Source organism: Salvelinus fontinalis, chromosome 19, assembly GCF_029448725.1.
Source record: "Salvelinus fontinalis isolate EN_2023a chromosome 19, ASM2944872v1, whole genome shotgun sequence".
In the NCBI taxonomy this organism is placed as follows: Eukaryota; Metazoa; Chordata; class Actinopteri; order Salmoniformes; family Salmonidae; genus Salvelinus; species Salvelinus fontinalis.
In genome coordinates this window covers 26,483,207-26,503,342 of record NC_074683.1, presented here as the reverse complement: position 1 = coordinate 26,503,342, position 20,136 = coordinate 26,483,207, and the positions used below count along the sequence as shown (strand labels likewise).

The 20,136-nt window shown below is 44.5% G+C and overlaps 3 protein-coding genes across 25 annotated transcripts in view; 1 reads left to right on the top strand and 2 right to left on the bottom strand.

Annotated features, from left to right (window-relative positions):
* The first annotated feature begins 2,670 nt into the window (after positions 1–2,670).
* On the top strand, positions 2,671–13,153 carry LOC129816565 (myosin light chain 1, skeletal muscle isoform-like). The gene is made up of 6 exons (XM_055871180.1): positions 2,671–2,885; positions 5,198–5,225; positions 8,409–8,552; positions 9,351–9,524; positions 9,640–9,717; positions 12,627–13,153. The coding sequence occupies exons 1-6, from the start codon at positions 2,760–2,762 to the stop codon at positions 12,653–12,655; spliced, it is 579 nt and encodes a 192-aa protein (XP_055727155.1). The 5' UTR covers positions 2,671–2,759; the 3' UTR covers positions 12,656–13,153.
* Positions 13,154–13,498: 345 nt separating this feature from the next.
* Positions 13,499–20,136, bottom strand: part of LOC129816562 (microtubule-associated protein 2-like) — a 192,540-nt gene continuing 185,902 nt past the window's right edge. For 11 of the 23 annotated variants that reach the window (XM_055871152.1, XM_055871158.1, XM_055871165.1 and 8 more), the window contains 3 exons: positions 19,097–19,178; positions 18,246–18,358; positions 16,968–17,201 (listed from right to left, as the gene is read on the bottom strand). In XM_055871152.1, the coding sequence (XP_055727127.1) occupies positions 16,977–17,201; positions 18,246–18,358; positions 19,097–19,178 (420 nt within the window). In that variant the 3' untranslated portion in view covers positions 16,968–16,976. Of the gene's footprint in view, positions 16,299–16,322; positions 17,202–18,245; positions 18,359–19,096; positions 19,179–20,136 lie in introns of those variants that run through there. The other 12 variants (XM_055871171.1, XM_055871173.1, XM_055871176.1 and 9 more) reach the window with 8 other exon arrangements.
* Positions 16,279–16,929, bottom strand: LOC129816566 (uncharacterized). Its single transcript, XM_055871181.1, has 2 exons — positions 16,373–16,929; positions 16,279–16,329 (listed from the first exon to the last, which is right to left on the bottom strand). Exons 1-2 carry the CDS (start codon positions 16,927–16,929, stop codon positions 16,326–16,328), a joined length of 561 nt encoding a protein of 186 aa, XP_055727156.1. The 3' UTR covers positions 16,279–16,325.

The following is a 20,136-nucleotide window of genomic DNA, read 5'->3' as shown; positions in this document are numbered from 1 at the left end:
ACCGATATAGACAAGAGGAAGGAGCTAGAATTTGCTCTGTTGGCCCTGCCTGGTTACTGGCATCGGCAGCTGAAGCTCAGGCCCCCTTGATCTCCCATCTCCTACTCCCAATTCCTCACACATCCCCCAGACATGGAGGATACCCACGGCTCAGTGGTCACCATAGAGATAGATAGAGGACTCATGTTTGTGTCAGTCTGTGACGACAAGGGCAGCTTCATTGAGGCTATCTCTCATTTTAAAGTAGTCAATTTTCTTCTTCACAATTAGCTACTGCCTCCTGAGAACCCGGTTGGACATGAGGGATCAGCCAATGAAGTTGGAAGTCCCACCCAGTCAACTACATTAATTAAAATGGTGGACACCCTCAATGGCGCTGCCCATTCTAAATGTCCTTTTGGCCATTAGAGGCCTCTATCATTCTCTATGGTGGTCACTCACTCTGACCCCCACCCTGGCCTCACCACCCCATGTGGGGTCATTCAAAGAGAGCTGGCCACTCATCCCGTGCTCTAGTCTTGGGTGACTATGGCCCTGGTCCAAAGCAGTGCACTATATAGAAGTACCATTTGGGATGCATCCCTAGTCTTGGTTCTGAGTTTCAAGATTACTACCCCTGTCCTTTCTCCTAACTTTTAACCCCAGAGCACAGACCCGTGAGGTGGAGCACCACTCCATTCACAGCCAGTTCAAATGTATTGATGAAACCCTCTTTCAGTGCAGTAAGAAAGTGTCGGAAAAACATATTATTCAATCTGAATGAGAAGAGGTACAGCACAGAGATGATATTGGGATGAATTAGAGGGATGTTTTCATGAATCAGACACTATGAATATTTGTTTTGAATCTACTGTGTGCAGGGCTGGCGTTAGCCTTTTGGGGGCCGTAAGAAGGGAGCCCCCCCACCCCCACCGTGTGAGTTTACAGGGCAGATCAACAGGCGCAACCAACAGACAGTGTGAGGGGTGGTGAACGACTTGCAAGCGGTGGGTTCCGAACAACAGTGACGAAAAATGTACACAAAAAATATATATTTTGGGGGAAATTATACCACTACCCACAAAAGGGCACTTTGGAGACTGGAAGGGCAAAAGGGCATGTGGTTGGATAGCTGACAGGTAGAGCCCTATCTGAGCATGTGCCTGGATAGCTGACCAGGCTAACTACCAATCTAAAACATTTTGCTGACGTGGCTAATTGAGTGTCTGTCATTGACTGACATAACAAGAAAAAAACTGCTGATGCATAATCACATTTCAAAATTGCACCTGGTGTATTCTACTATTCTAACTCTCAACAGTAAGTTGAGACCCGACTGAGTCCCCCCCAAAAAACAGCTTATGTCGCTTATGCCTGGAACCGGTCGTGTGTGTGTGTGTGTGTGTGTGTGTGTGTGTGTGTGTGTGTGTGTTCAAAGATGAACAAATAGTCTATGATAAGGATAAAGGACACCATTTATGAAGTCCATACAAATATACTACCATAACTGTCTGAAATCTAAATTTGCACATACTGGTAGCTTACTTGTGTAACCCACTCCCCCATTACCCCCTCATCCCCTCGCTTTAGAAGCAGGAAGTGTCATGCCACTGTCATTAGGCCTACTACAAATAGAAACAGTTCCTTAAAAAAAAGGACCTTCAAGTGATTCCTACCAAGTAGAGTGAACGCCTTCACATGATCATTTCAATAACCCATGGATCGCGACAGTGAAGATATGATTTCACTGTCCATCATAGAGAGATACAGTATAAGACGTCACCCACTGTGTGATTGTATGTCTCTAACTGTGTGTGCGTGTTTCTGTGCGTGCGTGAGGGCGAGAGGGTTTTGTCTAGAAAGGATACAGCTTTTGTCAACATTGACTTTTTGGATCAGGTTAAGTTGAATTTATGCAGCAGGTTAGAATAATTAGGTAAAGGTTATGAAAGGGTTAGGGTTAGCTAAAATGCAAAAAAACAAACAAAGAAAAGCTGTATCCCATCTAGAGAGAGAGCAAGTAGACATATACATTCCGGTTTTACATTTTGTCTAAAGTGATGAAAGTAGCCTAGCCTAGGCTACACTAGAAGTCATAACAGAACGAGGGCATCGACATCAGAAATAGACCAAATTTAAAGCAGTTGTATTTCCAAGATCTGTTATTCTCTACTTCTTATATTATATCCTATTATATATCACTGCATGCTGCTAACCCACATTTGACTAGAAAAATAGAACGCTTTGGCTACAATTTCTGAATATTGAAAACTGAACTATCTTACTGATAGCCCCATAAATAAACTTCTTCATACCGAGAGGAAATGGGAAAGATGATGCGCGATGTTGTGTCATCACACTCACAGAAGACTGATGCATTCTTTGGCTCAGCCGGAAAAAAACAGTGAAAGTATAAATCAGGATACTGTTACCGGGCGGCTGTCACTGGGTGACCTCGGACGACCTCAATCACCGTTTCCCATTTATGTATTTTTTTACACAGCTTGTGCTGTTTTAAGTTAACATCTTCTGACGCTCAGCCCCGACCGCGACTTAGATGGGGAGTCCCTATATTCCATGTATGGAACAACCCCCCACCCGTCTCCTGGGCTGTCCAATCCGGTCCCTTGAGCTACATTGACGAGGGTGCTGTGTAAAATATTATCATATATATATATGCCCAGACCCACCCTTGATGCTCTGAGTCTCCTCCAAGCTTATGCGGGAACTGTCTGCCTGTATTACCGGTGAAGTAGCTAACTAATTTACTATCTGCTAAAATGGCACCCAAGAAGGACGCTAAGGCGGCACCCGCCAAGAAAGCCGAGCCGGCAAAGGCAGCTGCACCCGCACCCGAGCCTGAGGTGGTGGCCGCCCCCCCTCCACTCGACTTGTCCACAGTCAAGGTAACTATGTTCTGCATTTCCCTACCTCCTCTAGCCTTTGCCCTGCATCCTCCCTCTATCCCTCTAGCCTGGCTTCTTTGTCTGTCTGCAAAATACAAGTTTGAATTATTATTTCCTGAGTCACAACATAATGTAAATAGTTAGGCTACAAAGATTTATTATTTGCTATGCTCCTTTAGTCTTTCCGTTGTTTAAGTTCCGTGGTATTTGGCCTGGTTGGTCATTGCAGTGTGTTTTGCTGAAGTTAGGTACAAGTTAGGGAATGGTTGTCAGTGAAGGGCCATTCTCGATACATGCTGATGATGCAGCCATATAGGACTAGGCTGCACATTTATGCGAGAATGTGAAACTCTATTCAGTTTAAATGTGAAAGACTACCTATCTATTTGTGTGCCGTTTGGATATCGTAGGCAACTGTTAGGCTACTTATTATGTTTGATGAGTAGGCCTAGGGTACCTATTTCAACTTGTGGAGTTACCACAGTTCTGGAATAGCTTAAATAAAAGTGGTGTTGTATTTGGACAAAACATTAGGTTGGGATTATTTTGGCATGTATTTTCCATACTGTAGCCTATTATTATAACCATATTTGACAAGCGATAGCGAAATGGCAAGAGCACGCTTGGACCCACGGACCTAGTTCTGAAGCAGAATTGAAAGTGTTAAGACATCAGTACCTCGGATAGCTGCGGAGAGATGCTGCTCGCTCACCTAAACCACGCCCCATATGCCCCTCGGGTTCCTTGATAGGCTGAAGGAGTTTGTGACAAGGTGAAACTGCAATGGAACTTGTCACCAAATGTGGACATGTTAAAGTATCTAAAGATGGACCTCCAAGATCGAGTGCCATCGTAGGAGTATAGCTGTGGAGCTAATTTTGTCTCGAGGATTGATAGGGGGTAGTGTTTCTTCCGTGATTGATGAGCTGATGGGAGCAAAACGTTTTACCTTTTTTTTTTTTTTATGCTTATCTGATGTGGTGGTTTCGATGTATATGCCCAATTTTGAATCCAACTGTCAAAATAAACATCCAAATTATGAAGTAGGCTACAATACAACCAGTATTGGTCCATTATACATAATACAAAGAGATATATGCATATTAGGCTATATGTACCTTCTTCACTTTCTCATTTGCAAACTGACTGTCTAATTTGCTCTACACTGTGAGGAGTCTGGAGAAAATCCACAGCTACATAATCACTTAAAAGTTGTACCTGTTTGCTCTTAAGGTAGTGAGCCTCTTGTGTATGGCCCAGGCCTACCCCAACAGTCCACGTCCTTACAGTTTAGGTAGTATGAGACCTAAAGTAAAACTGCAAGACTGTTGCTCCCAAAACCTCATCCCCTTCTTATGGCACTCTGATTCATTAGTGTTTGAGATGGACTGTAAAATAGTAAGGAGTCATCCCAAACACCCTGCAAGTCATTATCTGGGCCTGGAAGTAGTCTTGGTGGAGGTAGCCTACTATACTGGTTGTCTTGGTGGAGGTAGCCTACTACACTGGTAGTCTTGGTGGAGGTAGCCTACTACACTGGTAGTCTTGGTGGAGGTAGCCTACTACACTGATAGTCTTGGTGGAGGTAGCCAACTACACTGGTAGTCTTGGTGGAGGTAGCCTACTACACTGGTAGTCTTGGTGGAGGTAACATACTACACTGGTAGTCTTGGTGGAGGTAGCCTACTACACTGGTAGTCTTGGTGGAGGTAACATACTACACTGGTAGTCTTGGTGGAGGTAGCCTACTACACTGGTTGTCTTGGTGGAGGTAGCCTACTACACTGGTTGTCTTGGTGGAGGTAGCCTACTACACTGGTAGTCTTGGTGGAGGTAGCCTACTACACTGGTTGTCTTGGTGGAGGTAGCCTACTACGCTGGTAGTCTTGGTGGAGGTAGCCTACTACACTGGTTGTCTTGGTGGAGGTAGCCTACTACGCTGGTAGTCTTGGTGGAGGTAGTCTACTACACTGGTAGTCTTGGTGGAGGTAGCCTACTACACTGGTTGTCTTGGTGGAGGTAGCCTACTACGCTGGTAGTCTTGCGGTTCCAAGAATCTCATTCCAGAATCCGGTTTAGGAGAGAAACTGTTCTGGGGTGAAATAGAAAGGCTGTAGTCGAGGCTACTCAACAATTTCCCTAGACAGTGTAACAGCAGGGTTTAAATCCATAGAACGTCTCAGATCTGAAAGCAGACAGGGGCTACGGTAGAATTGTGCCTAAATGGAATTACTTCATTGGCTCTAAATGTTCGAAAGTAGGCCCCACTTTCTTTCAATGTTCTGACTGTTGTTCTCTGCTGCCCTCTATAGGTGGAGTTCACTCCCGACCAGCAGGAGGGTAAGTTTACTAAACCAAATTACTAAGGGCCAGTTTCCCGGACACAGATTAAGCCTAGTCCCAGTCTAAAAACCATGATCAATGGAGATTCTCAGTTGAAAGTGTTTCTTAGGCCAAGACTAGGCTAAATCCGTGTCCTGTAAAATAAAAATAAAAAATAGATATCAGATGTCACTATCAAAACGTAATCAGTAACAATACTGTAAAACAGATCATTATCACTGCACCTTCCCAGACCTGGGTTCAAATGCTTTATCTGAGCTGGATTGAGCTTGCCTGGTTTAATGGACCAATAGAATAATTGCAGAACTGAAATCCGAAAACCTTGCTCACCTGGCACCCCAGGCAGGCAAACACTCAAAGTATTTGAACAATTTCTAGTAGTACTGCACCTCTGACTCCTAATAAAAAACACTAAAATAAATCCACTCTAGGTCCTTTTAAAACATGGATTAGCTGCCACTCCGATTTCTATCTCAATGTTAGCCTACTAATACTAAACCCGGACTAAGTAGTGTTTACAAAGATAACAAATACAAAGATGGGTGAAAAAATGCAATAGCACTATTTCAGCTAGGCTTACTTCCGATCTGACTAAAACAAATAACTTGTAACTTTAAACAACTTCTGGAGTGCATTTACAATGTAATATTTCCTATAGAGGTGAACATTCTCAAATTACATGCACCTGAAGACATTTTCAATACATTTTCCAAAATTGCAGTGGTCAGCCTCTAAGGTTCTTTGGACACGGTTGACCCCTCCGTATGAACCTTAATGCAAAAGCATTATGCCTAAATGAACACTGGTCAAAAATAATTATACATTAGCTAGTTAATATGAACGAACAAGAAAACTATTAAATTAAATCGAAAATATGTTTGGACCACAGATTAGGACACCACTTGACCTGTTATAAAATGTTCTAATCTGTCACAATGAGTTATAATGTTATAACATGAAGTCTAGTTAGCTGCTGTCAAAGTGAACCCATAGTAGGGGATGATATCCTAGTATTACATAGTATTCGTTGAACACATTCACTGATTGACAACATCATGTGGACAGATAACTGGCATAGGTCTTTAAAGTTGTTGGGGAATATGGACCATCTAAAACACCTTTATCCATAGGCCTAATAACACACATAGGAATCCCATTTTTAACTCCATTCTCGTAGACATTCTAAATGTCAAACAATTAAACGCATCCGTGTCTTATATTGTCACCCTTTGATAAAGTCTAGCTCATTATGAGCAAGCAATAGGCCCGCGCAGTCATCGCGTCAGCCGGGAGTTGTTTAAGCCACGGTCAACATTCTCTTGGTTTATTTGTGTCAGTCCACTCACAGCATTGCCTTCTAAAGGAGTGGAGCTCATATTCTCTCTTCAGTATCGATTCCAAGTCGGCTCCTGGTCGGCGAGAGTGAGTGAGTGAGTGAGTGTGAGTGTGAGTATGAGAGAGAGAGAGAGAGAGAGAGAGAGAGAGAGAGAGAGAGAGAGAGAGAGAGAGAGAGAGAGAGAGAGAGAGAGAGAGAGAGAGAGAGAGAGAGAGAGAGAGAGAGAGGAGAGAGAGAGAGAGAGAGAGAGAGAGAGAGAGAGAGAGAGAGAGAGAGAGAGGAGAGAGAGGAGAGAGGAGAGAGAGAGAGAGAGAGAGAGAGAGAGAGAGAGAGAGAGAGACAGAGAGAGAGAGAGAGAGACAGAGAGAGAGAGAGAGAGAGAGAGAGGAGAGAGGAAGAGAGAGAGAGGAGAGAGGAGAGAGAGAGAGAGAGAGAGAGAGAGAGAGAGAGGAGAGAGAGAGAGAGAGAGAGAGAGAGAGAGAGAGAGAGAATTGGCAAGGGCACTAGAACAGTCTGCAGCACCCTGCCTCACCCTACTAGAATCTGAAGTCAAATGTCTACTGTTTTCTGTTGATCTGGTGCTTTTGTCACCAACCAAGAGGGCCTACAGGAGCACCTAGATAGTTTTTGGGATTCAAGTATTTTTAGCCAGATCCTAATTGGTATGTCGAATTTTATGTTCCTTTTGATCGTGTAGAAGACCCTTCTTGCCTTGTCTATCAGATCGTTAACAGCTTTTTTACATTTATGAGCTGCACTTCTTAAACTCCTGCCATATGTATGACCATGTTAGAGACATATTTCCCTCAGATTACACTGATCCACAAAGAATTCGAAAACAAATTACATTTTTGATTTTGATAAACTCTCATATCTATTGGGTAAAGTACCACAGTGTGCCATCACAGCAGCAATATTTGTGACCTGTTGCCAACAACAACAAAAAAACAGGTTAACCAGTGAAGAACAAACACTTTTGTAAGTTCAACCCATGAAATACGTACAACCCTCATGAAATAGATATGGTACTGTGTTTAAGGAACCTCATATTCATCATCTCCAGCACCTCCCCAACATCAACATATGTGAAAATTGCACATTTCTATGTTTTGTAATAAAAAAGAAAGAGGAAGATAGTGTAAGTGTTTCCAGTGACATAATTGGTGTGCATCATGTGATTTTAACCAACCTACTAATTAGTTGATGATGTCATTGGAAACACTTATCTTCCTCTATTTTATTACTACATAACATAGAAACACACAATTTTCACATGTTTTGATGTTGGGGTGGTACTGAAAATTATGAATATGAAGTTGAACAATTTAGAAATGTCCCTTTAAGTTTAACACTGTTCCAGTGTCTTTATGTTGGGTTAAATGTGGAAGACACATTTCGGGTGAATGCATTCAGTTGTACAACTGACTAGGTATCTTTCCTTTCTCTTTATATGGGTCCACAGACTCAACACTTTCAATGTTGATTAAACACTCTGTGTTAATTATTTTTGTTTATTGTTAACAGTGGAGAATTTGCAGTGAGGATAATTAAAGGTTAAATAAAATAAAATAAAAATATTAACAGATGGTAATTCTACATCAAGTTACAAAATTGAAATGGATAGGGCGAAGCTCGCATCATTCAATTGAGATATTCACAATAATCCCTGCAAAAAAAACGAAACACCAAAGTGGTGTGCATGTTCATTTCATAGATCTCTAGGTATGTTATCATAGCTTCTGTTGGCCACTAGCCCAGGCATTCTGAGGATAATAAAACCCTTCCTCTCTCTCTCTCATCCCTCTCTCTTCTTCTCTCTCTCCTCTCACCTCACCTCACCACAGACTACAAGGAGGCTTTCGGTCTCTTCGACAGGGTGGGTGACGCAAAGGTGGCTTACAACCAGGTGGCTGATATTATGCGCGCCCTGGGACAGAACCCCACCAACAAGGAGGTGCGCAAAGTCCTGGGCAACCCTTCCGATGAGGGTAAGACACACACATACGCAAAGTCCTGGGCAACCCTTCCGATGAGGGTAAGACACACACATACGCAAAGTCCTGGGCAACCCTTCCGATGAGGGTAAGGCACACACACGCACACACACATATGCAAAGTGATACAAGGACACACAAGCACAGGCACACACACATACACACACACACATACGGAAACAGTACAAGGAAGCACAAGCGCACATACACACACGTACACACACACACACTTTCCTTAATACTGACTCTGTGTACACTACTTTAGACCCTCAGTCCTTCATAGTTGAATTTGTCCTAATATAGCACACTAGGGGGGAGGACATTTACACATAAGTGACCACACCTTGGCAATTGTCTGCTCCCTTCTATAGCACATTGTAACAATTCAGAACCTGTCATGATGGACATATCCCTCCATTGGTGGTGTAGCTGAGTTGCTACAAGAGGCCTTTGAAGTATTTTGGGTTACAAAACCTGACATTGTGAAGCGTGATATACCTTTCTGTTATTTCACTATGTATGTGTCTACAAATGCATTGTATGTAGTAAATCTGTGTGTACAGGAGCTATTATTATTATTTATTATTATTAGTAGTGTACTGTATGGTAAGGACCAGGGTGAAGTTGCCCCTACACACTGATCTGGAGTCAATTTAGCATATTCCCGACTAATGGTTAAGGTTAGGATTGGGAGAGGGAAAAGCTGATCCTAGATCTGTGCCTAGGGAAAATTTAACCTCGGAGCATACTGTATACTTCTAATGCATTTCCTCTCACTCTGGCTGCCCACAGACATGGCCGGCAAGAGATTAGAGTTTGAGGCCTTCCTTCCCATGCTCCAGCACATCGTAAATGACCCAAACAAGGGAACTTTTGATGACTACGTTGAAGGTCTGCGCGTCTTTGACAAGGAGGGCAATGGCACCGTGATGGGGGCTGAGCTGCGTATTGTCCTTGGAACACTGGGTGAGTGGCCCCCCAGGCTTAGTTGTAACATGAAGTGCGTGCGTGTGCGTGTGCGTGTGTGTATGACACCAGACCAACTGATGACCTGGCCTCTCTCACCTCTCCCTCCCTCTAGGTGAGAAGATGACCGAGGCTGAGATTGATGCCCTCATGCAAGGACAGGAGGATGAGAACGGCAGTATCAACTTTGAAGGTAAGCCTTCAAGTCTTCTAAGTCTTAGGTCACGTCGCAAATGGTACCCATTTTCGTAGTGCAAAGGCAATATGCAAGGTGCAAATATTGCCATTAACCTCATTATAATCTGTCAGCGTGATTTGATTTGAAACTTGTCTTCAACAATGTGCATTATAAGTAGGTGACTATTTATGTATTGCTCAGTTTACTAAACACTAGTTAAGTAATTGCCACCTTATCAGGCAGATTGTTGATAAAAAGTTAAATTAAATCACGATGACAAATTATCATATGGTTTATTGTAATTTTTGCACTTTGAACATTGCTTTTGACATATGAGAATCGCTCAAAGTGTACTACTTGATACCAGGACCAATAGGTGGGAATTCTGACCCGAGTTAAACGGCATAAATGGAAGTAATTACATTTTTATGCACTTATCTGTCTATGCATATTCTGACCTTGAATTTCAGCATGAGAATAGCATGCTATTCGCCCGCTATTCATTTGGGGTGGAGATCAAAGAAATGAAGGTGTGGCGAATACAGCCATATTCTGACCTTGACTTCATTCCCTCATAATTCCACCACCTTTACGCGCGAAGAATAAGGTTGAGAAACGGTTCAAATAAATGGAACAGCATTTACTTTCTTTTGTAGTTGATAGAAATAACACCATTCTCCACGCACATTCTGTAACTCCATTCTCCATGCACATTCTGTAACGCCATTCTCCACGCACATTCTGTAACACCATTTTCCACGCACATTCTGTAACACCATTCTCCACGCACATTCTGTAACACCATTCTCCACGCACATTCTGTAACGCCATTCTCCACGCACATTCTGTAATGCCATTCTCCACGCACATTCTGTAACATCATTCTCCACGCACATTCTGTAACGCCATTCTCCACGCACATTCTGTAACGCCATTCTCCACGCACATTCTGTAACATCATTCTCCACGCACATTCTGTAACGCCATTCTCCACGCACATTCTGTAACACCATTCTCCACGCACATTCTGTAACGCCATTCTCCACGCACATTCTGTAACACCATTCTCCACGCACATTCTGTAACGCCATTCTCCACGCACATTCTGTAACGGCATTCTCCACGCACATTCTGTAACGCCATTCTCCACGCACATTCTGTAACACCATTCTCCACGCACATTCTGTAACGCCATTCTCCACGCACATGCTGTAGCACCATTCTCCACGCACATTCTGTAACACCATTCTCCACACACATTCTGTAACACCATTCTCCACACACATTCTGTAACACCATTCTCCACGCACATTCTGTAACAACAATCTCCATGCACATTCTGTAACACCATTCTCCACACACATTCTGTAACACCATTCTCCACACACATTCTGTAACACCATTCTCCATGCACATTCTGTGGTCATATGGCAGCAAACTGAAGCATATCAACATATCACCTTTTCCACACTGAGGTTTATTTAATGCTGTCCTTATAACTTACAGGGATGACATTTGGAGGAGACCCCAGCTATAGGCTTCTGTAGCCATGCGCAAATTACAGTATAGCGCCAAATCTTCCGAGTTGATTTATGATTTGTAGAACGTTTGGTAACACTTTACTTGACACCCAGCGTCATAACACGTATTTCCTACAAGTTTTTTAAAATATGATGAAGAAAAAAAACATGTAAAGAATGAATTACAACAGAGCCCCACCTGCCCTGAATGACAGGTTGCCACTGATAGTGGATCATATTACAAGTTCTGCAATAACTTGGGACATGCATTCTATTTGAATCATTATGGAACGCAGACCGTAGGTAGCAGTTTAAACCTGGAGCCTGGCACACAGTTCACAATGACTGGATCATTGTCATCACATGATTAGTGAGGATTATTAGGGTAGATTTATAGGACTACTGTTCAACTGCTATTGTATACTTTTCTCTCCTTCCAATATTTCATGGATTGAACTTTCTGGATGAATCAAACCACTGTATTTTTTTAGTTTATTTTACCTTTATTTAACTATGCAAGTCAGTTAAGAACAAATTCATATTTACAATGATGGCCTACCCCGGCCAAACCCTAACCCAGATGACGCTGGGCCAATTGTGCGCTGCTCTATGGGACTCTCAGTCATGGCCAGTTGTGATACAGCCTGGAATTGAACTAGGGTCTGTAGTGACGCCTCTAGCACTGAGATGCAGTGCCTTAGACCACTGCGCCACTTTTGTGTGTGTATGATTCATGCATACTTTCCTAACTCTAAAATGTGCCTAAATAATTGACAAGATTGGAGTTAAAAATATTAAAAAATCTACCAGTTGGTGCTGAAACAGAGACATATATGCATATATTTAGATGGATTTCTTTCATTGATCCCTATATTCTGAACCCGTTCTCTCAATGTATTTATTCCGTTCAATCTGTCGACAAAATTTGAATGAAAGGAACACCGTAATTAAAGGAATGGCTTAAGATAAATGTACTGTGAGCCCTATTGAATGAAAATTCCACAAATAAATCTGTTATTCAGTGTGCTCAAGGTAGACACACCTGTAGAGTGAATACCAACTACTGAGAAGTGCGTAGGAAAGGCGTAAATGTCCTACGTCTCAATCGGACCTAATGTACATACATTAGAGTCACATTTCAGATTATACTGTAGTTCTAGATTTGTATGATGTTTTTGTTTTTAAATTTAGATCAAATGCTTCACTAGCTCACTCCTCTTTCTCTCCTTTTTAATTCCCCTGTGACCCCCTGCCTACCTCCTTCTCACCCCTCCCTTCCTCTCCTCTCCTCTCCCTCCCTCTCTCCCCTACCTCATCCTCCCTCTACCTCCCCTCACACCTCCCTCACTCTCCTTCCACACCCCTCCTCCTCCCCTCACTCCTCCCTCCCCCTCACCCCTACAGCCTTTGTCAAGCACATCATGTCTATTTAAGGATCCTCCGGCTGCAGTGGCTAACGAGGAAGCTAAAGTGTTATCTGCAGACCCAATGGTGTCAGGACATCCAGTCCCCACTGTTAGTCAACCACCACCTGAGAAACAGACAGGGGGATAAAGGACTATGAGATGTCATTTCTAAACCATTTTTTTTTTTCATTCTTTTTTTTTGGTCTGACTCCGACCTTCGACTCTCTGCTATCTATTCTCCTCCATTAGAAGCTGTCCTTTTTTTCAACCACCAACCAGCAGATGTTCTTGTTGTCTTGTACCCCGCCATACCCCGCCATCTTGGCGGGGTATGCCTCTCCACCATGGGTCGGTGAAGGGAAGGGGGTAGGGAGGAGCTACCCATTCCATCCCTTACTTGCTGCCTGGATTGGGCCAGTAGAGGTGACTGGCTTTGCTCTAGACTGGCCATCAAAACTCACTCTCCCCTATGTCTTAATTAATTTTTCTCCTCCGCTATTTCACGAAATAAACTTTTCAAAAACCCTCCGGTGTCGCGGCTCTTATTCTTTGCTCTGCGGGAGAGCGTGGAGAGTGAGACGGTGTCCCAAATAACACTCTAATCCCTATATAGTGCACTACTTTTGACTAGAGCCCAATAGGGTGCCATTTGGGACTCATCCTTAGTGTATCTATAGGGGAGAGGTTAAAACAGACAAACACTGGTGGTGGCCCAGCAGCCTAAATGTTCATATTCTTGTTGCCTCTGAAAGAATGATTAAAATATTTTTAAAACATGCTTGAATCTCTTTCTTTAAGTATAGATCCCCCACACAACATTATAGGTGGTAACCATAATCTCCAAAAAGTTTGGAAATACTCACGACCAGAGTGTTTTCATTGTCTTTATTGTCTTTAATTGTTAAGAGCATTTTGTTATCAGTATCATATCAACAGGAGAAAAACTGCGTACATCTACTTTGAATTACATTTACAGTTGCTATAGGTTGGGGTAGAGGTTAGGGGATCAGGGATTAGGGGGTAGGGGATAGGGTGGTGCAGAAAGAACACAGAAGCAAACATTAATACTAAAAGAAGGAGGAATAAATACCACAAAATAGCGACAGAAAAAATATAGAGGAACACTTTATCAAACAGATGCAACATGACTTGTTGAGTTTCCTTTTTTAAAAGTTTGTTTTTATGAAATGTAGTTTTATTTCTCTTCCCCCCCTAAATGTTTTACACAAAACAAACCTAGCATCCAGAAGTGAACTGTAGGGACACAGGGTCCAGAGTTCCACAGCTGCTTTGTAAATGTAATCTTTAAATAATAGCTTCATCCACAATATGGTTCAGACAACTGCAAGCCCTCGTGAGTTCAATCTCAGCCTGCTCTGAGAGCCTTGGGGTGTTCATCGAACACTATGGACTAAAATATCTTACAGCCATCCAATGCCTATTGCTGGCATGGTGAATGGATTGGGATCACAGCTTCTGTGAGCTCCTAGCTATATCATTGTTTCTTTTGAACGGAGATATTTGAGATGAGAATCAAAGCAGCATCCTCTTAAACTAAACTAGGACTGGCTAAGCAGCCTTTTAGAAGAACAGCTCCCAGAGAGAGTAACATTGGTTAGCTCTCTGTAATTAAAGTAAGCTTGGTCCGAGCCAGAATGGCCCATGGGGGCAGGAGCTTATCTCCTGTTTCTGTAATGGGAGGCAGCTTGATGTACAACTACTGTACACCCCCAGCACAGGGCGCTAGTCACTCGCAGGGCCTTTAGTACTCTGTAGCAGGCCTGGAAGATGTACTCCTTAGCAACACCAGCACAGTTGTCTGAAGTCTACTTCAACAAGCATAACATACTAGTCAACTAATATCTACAAAAACATGAAGTGTTCATTTTTCTATCCAATGATTAAGGAAATAACTTACTAAAATCCTTTTATTTGAAATAGAAAATAGCCTCTTTTTGTAACTAGAATCAATACATGCTCATCATACCATTATCTAGTTATTGAAATAATGCAATTTTTCAGGTATAAGATACTTATAGGACTAATCACTTTTTTGAAATTATTTTTCGAAGAGATGTTGTTGAAGACAAAGAGCTGGTATATTTATACATATTTTCAATATATTGTTTATATATTTATTATATATTGGATCTGGGACTAGCTGCAAGGATGCTTGATGTATGGTGAATGTTGAGTCTGGCGTCCATGCACTTTACTGAGCAAAACAAGACGTGCTGGCGGCATGGCATAGGTAGAGTACTGTATGAGCATGGCCACGTGACTTCCTATTTAGTATAAGAAAAGGCTGCTCCTAAGAACTGAACAGAGACCAGCCCACCCTATACCTGGCCCATACCCAGATTATGTTGTGCAAAGAGCTACAGCTGATCTTGAGTCAGTGCTTGGACACTATCTATCTATCTATCTATCTATCTATCTATCTATCTATCTATCTATCTATCTATCTATCTATCTATCTATCTATCTATACGCAGCATTAAAACAAATACACCAGATAAAAGATGGAGAAAAAAAGTACAAGTACTAGGAATGGAAATATCAACAAACAATTGATCAAAAGTACTTTCTAAATAGTCTCTAGTTCCATAAGGGTTGTTGTTTTTTCTTAATTTGTCTTGTTGACATAGGGTGGGGTAGGCAGCTCCATCAGGCGGTGAGTATGAAGCTGCTGCAGGATGGGGGGGGGGGGTGTCTGGGCGTCTGGGCTGGGGTTGACGAGAGGCCTGGGACAGGGTGAGGGAGCCTGGGTGGTTGAACTGAAGGCAAGATGGGAAGAGGGTGTCCAGGGCCTGGAATGGACGAGAGGCAGGTTGGGTTCAGGGTGTTCAGGGCCTGGAATAGACGGGAGGCAGGTTGGGTTCAGGGTGTTCAGGGCCTGGAATAGACGGGAGGCAGGTTGGGTTCAGGGTGTCCAGGGCCTGGAATAGACGGGAGGCAGGTTGGGTTCAGGGTGTTCAGGGCCTGGAATAGACGGGAGGCAGGTTGGGTTCAGGGTGTCCAGGGCCTGGAATAGACGGGAGGCAGGTTGGGTTCAGGGTGTTCAGGGCCTGGAATAGACGGGAGGCAGGTTGGGTTCAGGGTGTTCAGGGCCTGGAATAGACGGGAGGCAGGTTGGGTTCAGGGTGTTCAGGGCCTGGAATAGACGGGAGGCAGGTTGGGTTCAGGGTGTTCAGGGCCTGGAATAGACGGGAGGCAGGTTGGGTTCAGGGTGTCCAGGGCCTGGAATAGACGGGAGGCAGGTTGGGTTCAGGGTGTTCAGGGCCTGGAATAGACGGGAGGCAGGTTGGGTTCAGGGTGTTCAGGGCCTGGAATAGACGGGAGGCAGGTTGGGTTCAGGGTGTCCAGGGCCTGGAATAGACGGGAGGCAGGTTGGGTTCAGGGTGTCCAGGGCCTGGAATAGACGGGAGGCAGGTTGGGTTCAGGGTGTTCAGGGCCTGGAATAGACGGGAGGCAGGTTGGGTTCAGGGTGTTCAGGGCCTGGAATAGACGGGAGGCAGGTTGGGTTCAGGGTGTTCAGGGCCTGGAATAGACGGGAGGCAGGTTGGGTTCAGGGTGTTCAGGGCCTGGAATGGACGGGAGGCAGGTTGGGTTCAGGGTGTTCAGGGCCTGGAAAGGACGAGAGGCAGGTTGGGTTCAGGGTGTTCAGGGCCTGGAATAGACAGAAGGCAGGGTGGGGTCAGGTTGTCCATGGCCTGGGATGGATGGGAGGCATGGTGGGGTCAGGGTGTCCATGGCCTGGGATGGATGGGAGGCATGGTGGGGTGAGGGTGTTTGAAATGGACCGCATGGCAGGTAGCAGAGAAGGGTAGAGGCTGGATAGAGAAGGTGTCCGGGGGGCAGAGTGGGGTTGAGGCAGAGTGGGGTTGAGGCAGAGTGGGGTTGAGGCAGAGTGGGGTTGAGGCAGAGTGAGGTTGAGGCAGGGTGGGGTTGAGGCAGAGTGGGGTTGAGGCAGGGTGGGGTTGAGGCAGGGTGGGGTTTAGGCAGGGTTGAGGCAGAGATTTGTGTGGGCTGTTCGGTACCCGAGGCTGGGGATGGACTGGAGGGAGATTGGAGGCTGGGTGGAGGCATGATGAGGGAACTTGGGCTGGACTAGAAGCAAGTGAGGGAGTCCAAGGCTTGGGGTCAGGTTGAACTTGAGGCAAGTTGAGGGGGTCAGGACTGGAGGCAGGGGGAAGGTGTCCGGAGCTGGGGTGGACTGGAGGTAGGGTGAAGGTGTCCCGGGGCTTGGGTGGACTGGAGGCAGGGGGAAGGTGTCCGGGGCTGGGGTGGACTGGAGGCATGGGGAAGGTCAAGAGATCCGGTGCCTGGGCTGAGGGGGTCAAGGCGCTCACAAGCCCTGCTTGGCCAGGGCGGCGGTGACGTCTTCAGCTAGAGTGGCTAGCTGTGGAGACTCCAGCAAGTTGATGCTGCCAGAGGAGGACAGGTGGCTGTCGCGGTGGGGGGACACCGTCCCTGACATGCACATTTCCGGAGACTGGGTCACAATAATCTCCGCCCCATGGTCCACCCGGGCCTTGGCCGTATCACGGAACAACAGCTTGTGGCTTTCGATCTATAGGGAGTTAGGGTGGGTGAGATACGCAAGGGGTACACACACAGATGGTTGATACATACACACACAGGTGGAGGACACACACAGATCGTTGATACATACACACACAGGTGGAGGATACACACAGATGGTTGATACATACACACACAGGTGGAGGACACACACAGATGGTTGATACATACACACACAGGTGGAGGACACACACAGATGGTTGATACATACACACACAGGTGGAGGATACACACAGGTGGGTGATACATACACACACAGGTGGAGGACACACACAGATGGTTGATACATACACACACAGGTGGAGGACACACACAGATGGTTGATACATACACACACAGGTGGAGGATACACACAGGTGGGTGATACATACACACACAGGTGGAGGATACACACATATGGGTGATACATACACACACAGGTGGAGGATACACACAGATGGGTGATACATACACACACAGGTGGAGGATACACACAGGTGGGTGATACATACACACACAGGTGGAGGATACACACAGGTGGGTGATACATACACACACAGGTGGAGGATACTCACAGGTGGGTGATACATACACACACAGGTGGAGGATACACACAGATGGGTGATACATACACACACAGGTGGAGGATACTCACATATGGGTGATACATACACACACAGGTGGAGGATACACACAGATGGGTGATACATACACACACAGGTGGAGAATACTCACAGATGGTTGATACATACACACACAGGTGGAGGATACACACAGGTGGGTGATACATACACACACAGGTGGAGGATACACACAGGTGGGTGATACATACACACACAAACGTCATATGGATGGTTGGAGGGGTGCTAACCTTGGAGGAGACTGTCTGAGACTGATGTCCAACTGATCAGGGCTGCATCCCAAATGGCATCTTATTCCCTTTATCGACCACTACTTTTGACCAGGGCACATGGGGCCCATTAAAGGGAATAGGCGGTCATTTGGGATGCAAGCAATCTTCGTTGTGATGAGTTTACAGTATGATGGGACTTACCATAATGTGGCCTCCACCAGGGGTGTGGTGTGCATTATCCAGGGAACCCACCTTGGGCTGGGCCTTGTCTTTAAAGTCCAGCTTCACACTCTCGATGCGCACGTTACCTCCCCCTAGTGGATTGGAGTGGAGGGAGAGGGTAGAGAGAGAGGAGAGGAAGTAGAGAGACTTCAAGAACGGAATGTATTATCCTCCCATTCATTTGTTCCAATACATCATTATAACTTATTATCAATAATTAGTCAAACTGGTTATATGACAGACTAGGCAGACCCTTATTCCTTATCAGGAGCCTCATTAGCTGTTGCCATGACTACAGTTAGTCTTCCTGGGGTCCATACCCTGCAGATATATCTGTAGTTTAATATGTAATGTAAAAGTTGCTTCGGAAATTGATCGTTACCTCTAGGATGCAGGGTGAGTGTTGCAGTGTGAATTTATTATTGGACAGAAGCTGATAATCAGTATGACCACGAGATGGCGCTGTAGGACTCTGTCACAGTAGTCAGTCACCACTATCTCAGAGCAGGGGGGATTTTTCCGCATCACACATTAGATCCTCTCACTGTGTGGAAGAATCCCAAATGGCACCGTCCCTATAGTGCACACATTTTGACTATAGCCCATACCCATAGTTCTCTGGTCAAAAGTAGTGCATTATACAGGGAATAGGATTATGATTGAGATCAATTTTGAGCCTTTTTACACAACTAGTTTGAAACCGTTGTCGAAGAGACGTCTTGCCCTTGACGACACATATTTTTGTAGTGTAAAGAGACATAGCTGCAGCTGGAATCAGATTTCCAAGGCACCTCCGTATACACAGTCTACAGGTAGAGCGGGTATGTTACCTGGCCGGTGGCGGATGTTGTCCAGTGATCCACACTTGGAGGTCACGTGACTCAGGTCAATCTTCTTGGTCTGAATCTGCACCTGTGGGTATGATCTGTGTTAGTTTTCCTAGTCTGGTCATTTCTACCCATTAACCCATTGTCCAACCAAGGAGGATCAAGAGGCTGAGAACCACCATCTCCTGTCTCTGACAGAACCAAGAGCCATTTGGCTATGGCTGGCCTGGACCTTTTCAGTCGACTAGCTAAGTAACAGTGATTTAGAGGAGTATACTATGGATAGAGACGACACGTTTGGCTTGACCTCCAATAAAAAGAAGACAACCAGGGTTTTGAGAGTCATTACCTCAGAATCATCAAGTACAACACCTGCTGTTATTATGCCTAACGAGAACCCTCTGGTTCACTTATGAAGGTCTGAAAAGACAATCAAATCACACATTCAGAATAGCCATAGATTATTAGCCAATAAAAATACACATTCAGAATATTAGCCAGGGAATATTAGCCAATAAAAATACACATTCAGAATATTAGCCAGGGAATATTAGCCAATAAAAATACACATTCCGAATTAGCGAGAAAGAGAGAAAGACAGAAGGAATAAAGTATACAAACAACCAACAGGAATAACAACTGCAGAATGAGTGAGTGAGTGAATTAGTGAGGGACTTATCCTGAAAAATAAAACAACTATATCTTGATTGTATAAGTATTCAACCCCCTGTCAATACATGTTAGAATCACCTTTGGCAGCTGTGAGCCTTTCTGGGTCTCTAAGAGCTTAGCACACCTGGATTGCACAATATTTGCACATTATTCTTTAAAACATATTCTTCAAGCTCTGTCAAGTTGCTTGTTGATCATTGTTAGACAGCCATTTTCAAGTCTTGCCATAGATTCTCAAGCCGATTTAAGTCAAAACTGTAACTAGGCCACTCAGGAACATTCAATGTCGTCTTGGTAAGCAACTCCAGGGTACATTTGGCCTTGTGTTTTAGGTTATTGTCCTAGAGGAAAGGTGAATTCGTCTCCCAGTG

Bases quoted from the DNA above. Each gene is read 5' to 3' on its own strand.
- LOC129816565 (XM_055871180.1), top strand. From the start codon at position 2,760: ATGGCACCCAAGAAGGACGCTAAGGCGGCACCCGCCAAGAAAGCCGAG. The intron at 9,525-9,639 runs GTGAGTGGCCCC...CCCTCCCTCTAG, and splicing joins TATTGTCCTTGGAACACTGG to GTGAGAAGATGACCGAGGCT. The intron at 9,718-12,626 runs GTAAGCCTTCAA...TCACCCCTACAG, and splicing joins CGGCAGTATCAACTTTGAAG to CCTTTGTCAAGCACATCATG.
- LOC129816566 (XM_055871181.1), bottom strand. From the start codon at position 16,929: ATGCCTCCAGTCCACCCCAGCCCCGGACACCTTCCCCCTGCCTCCAGT.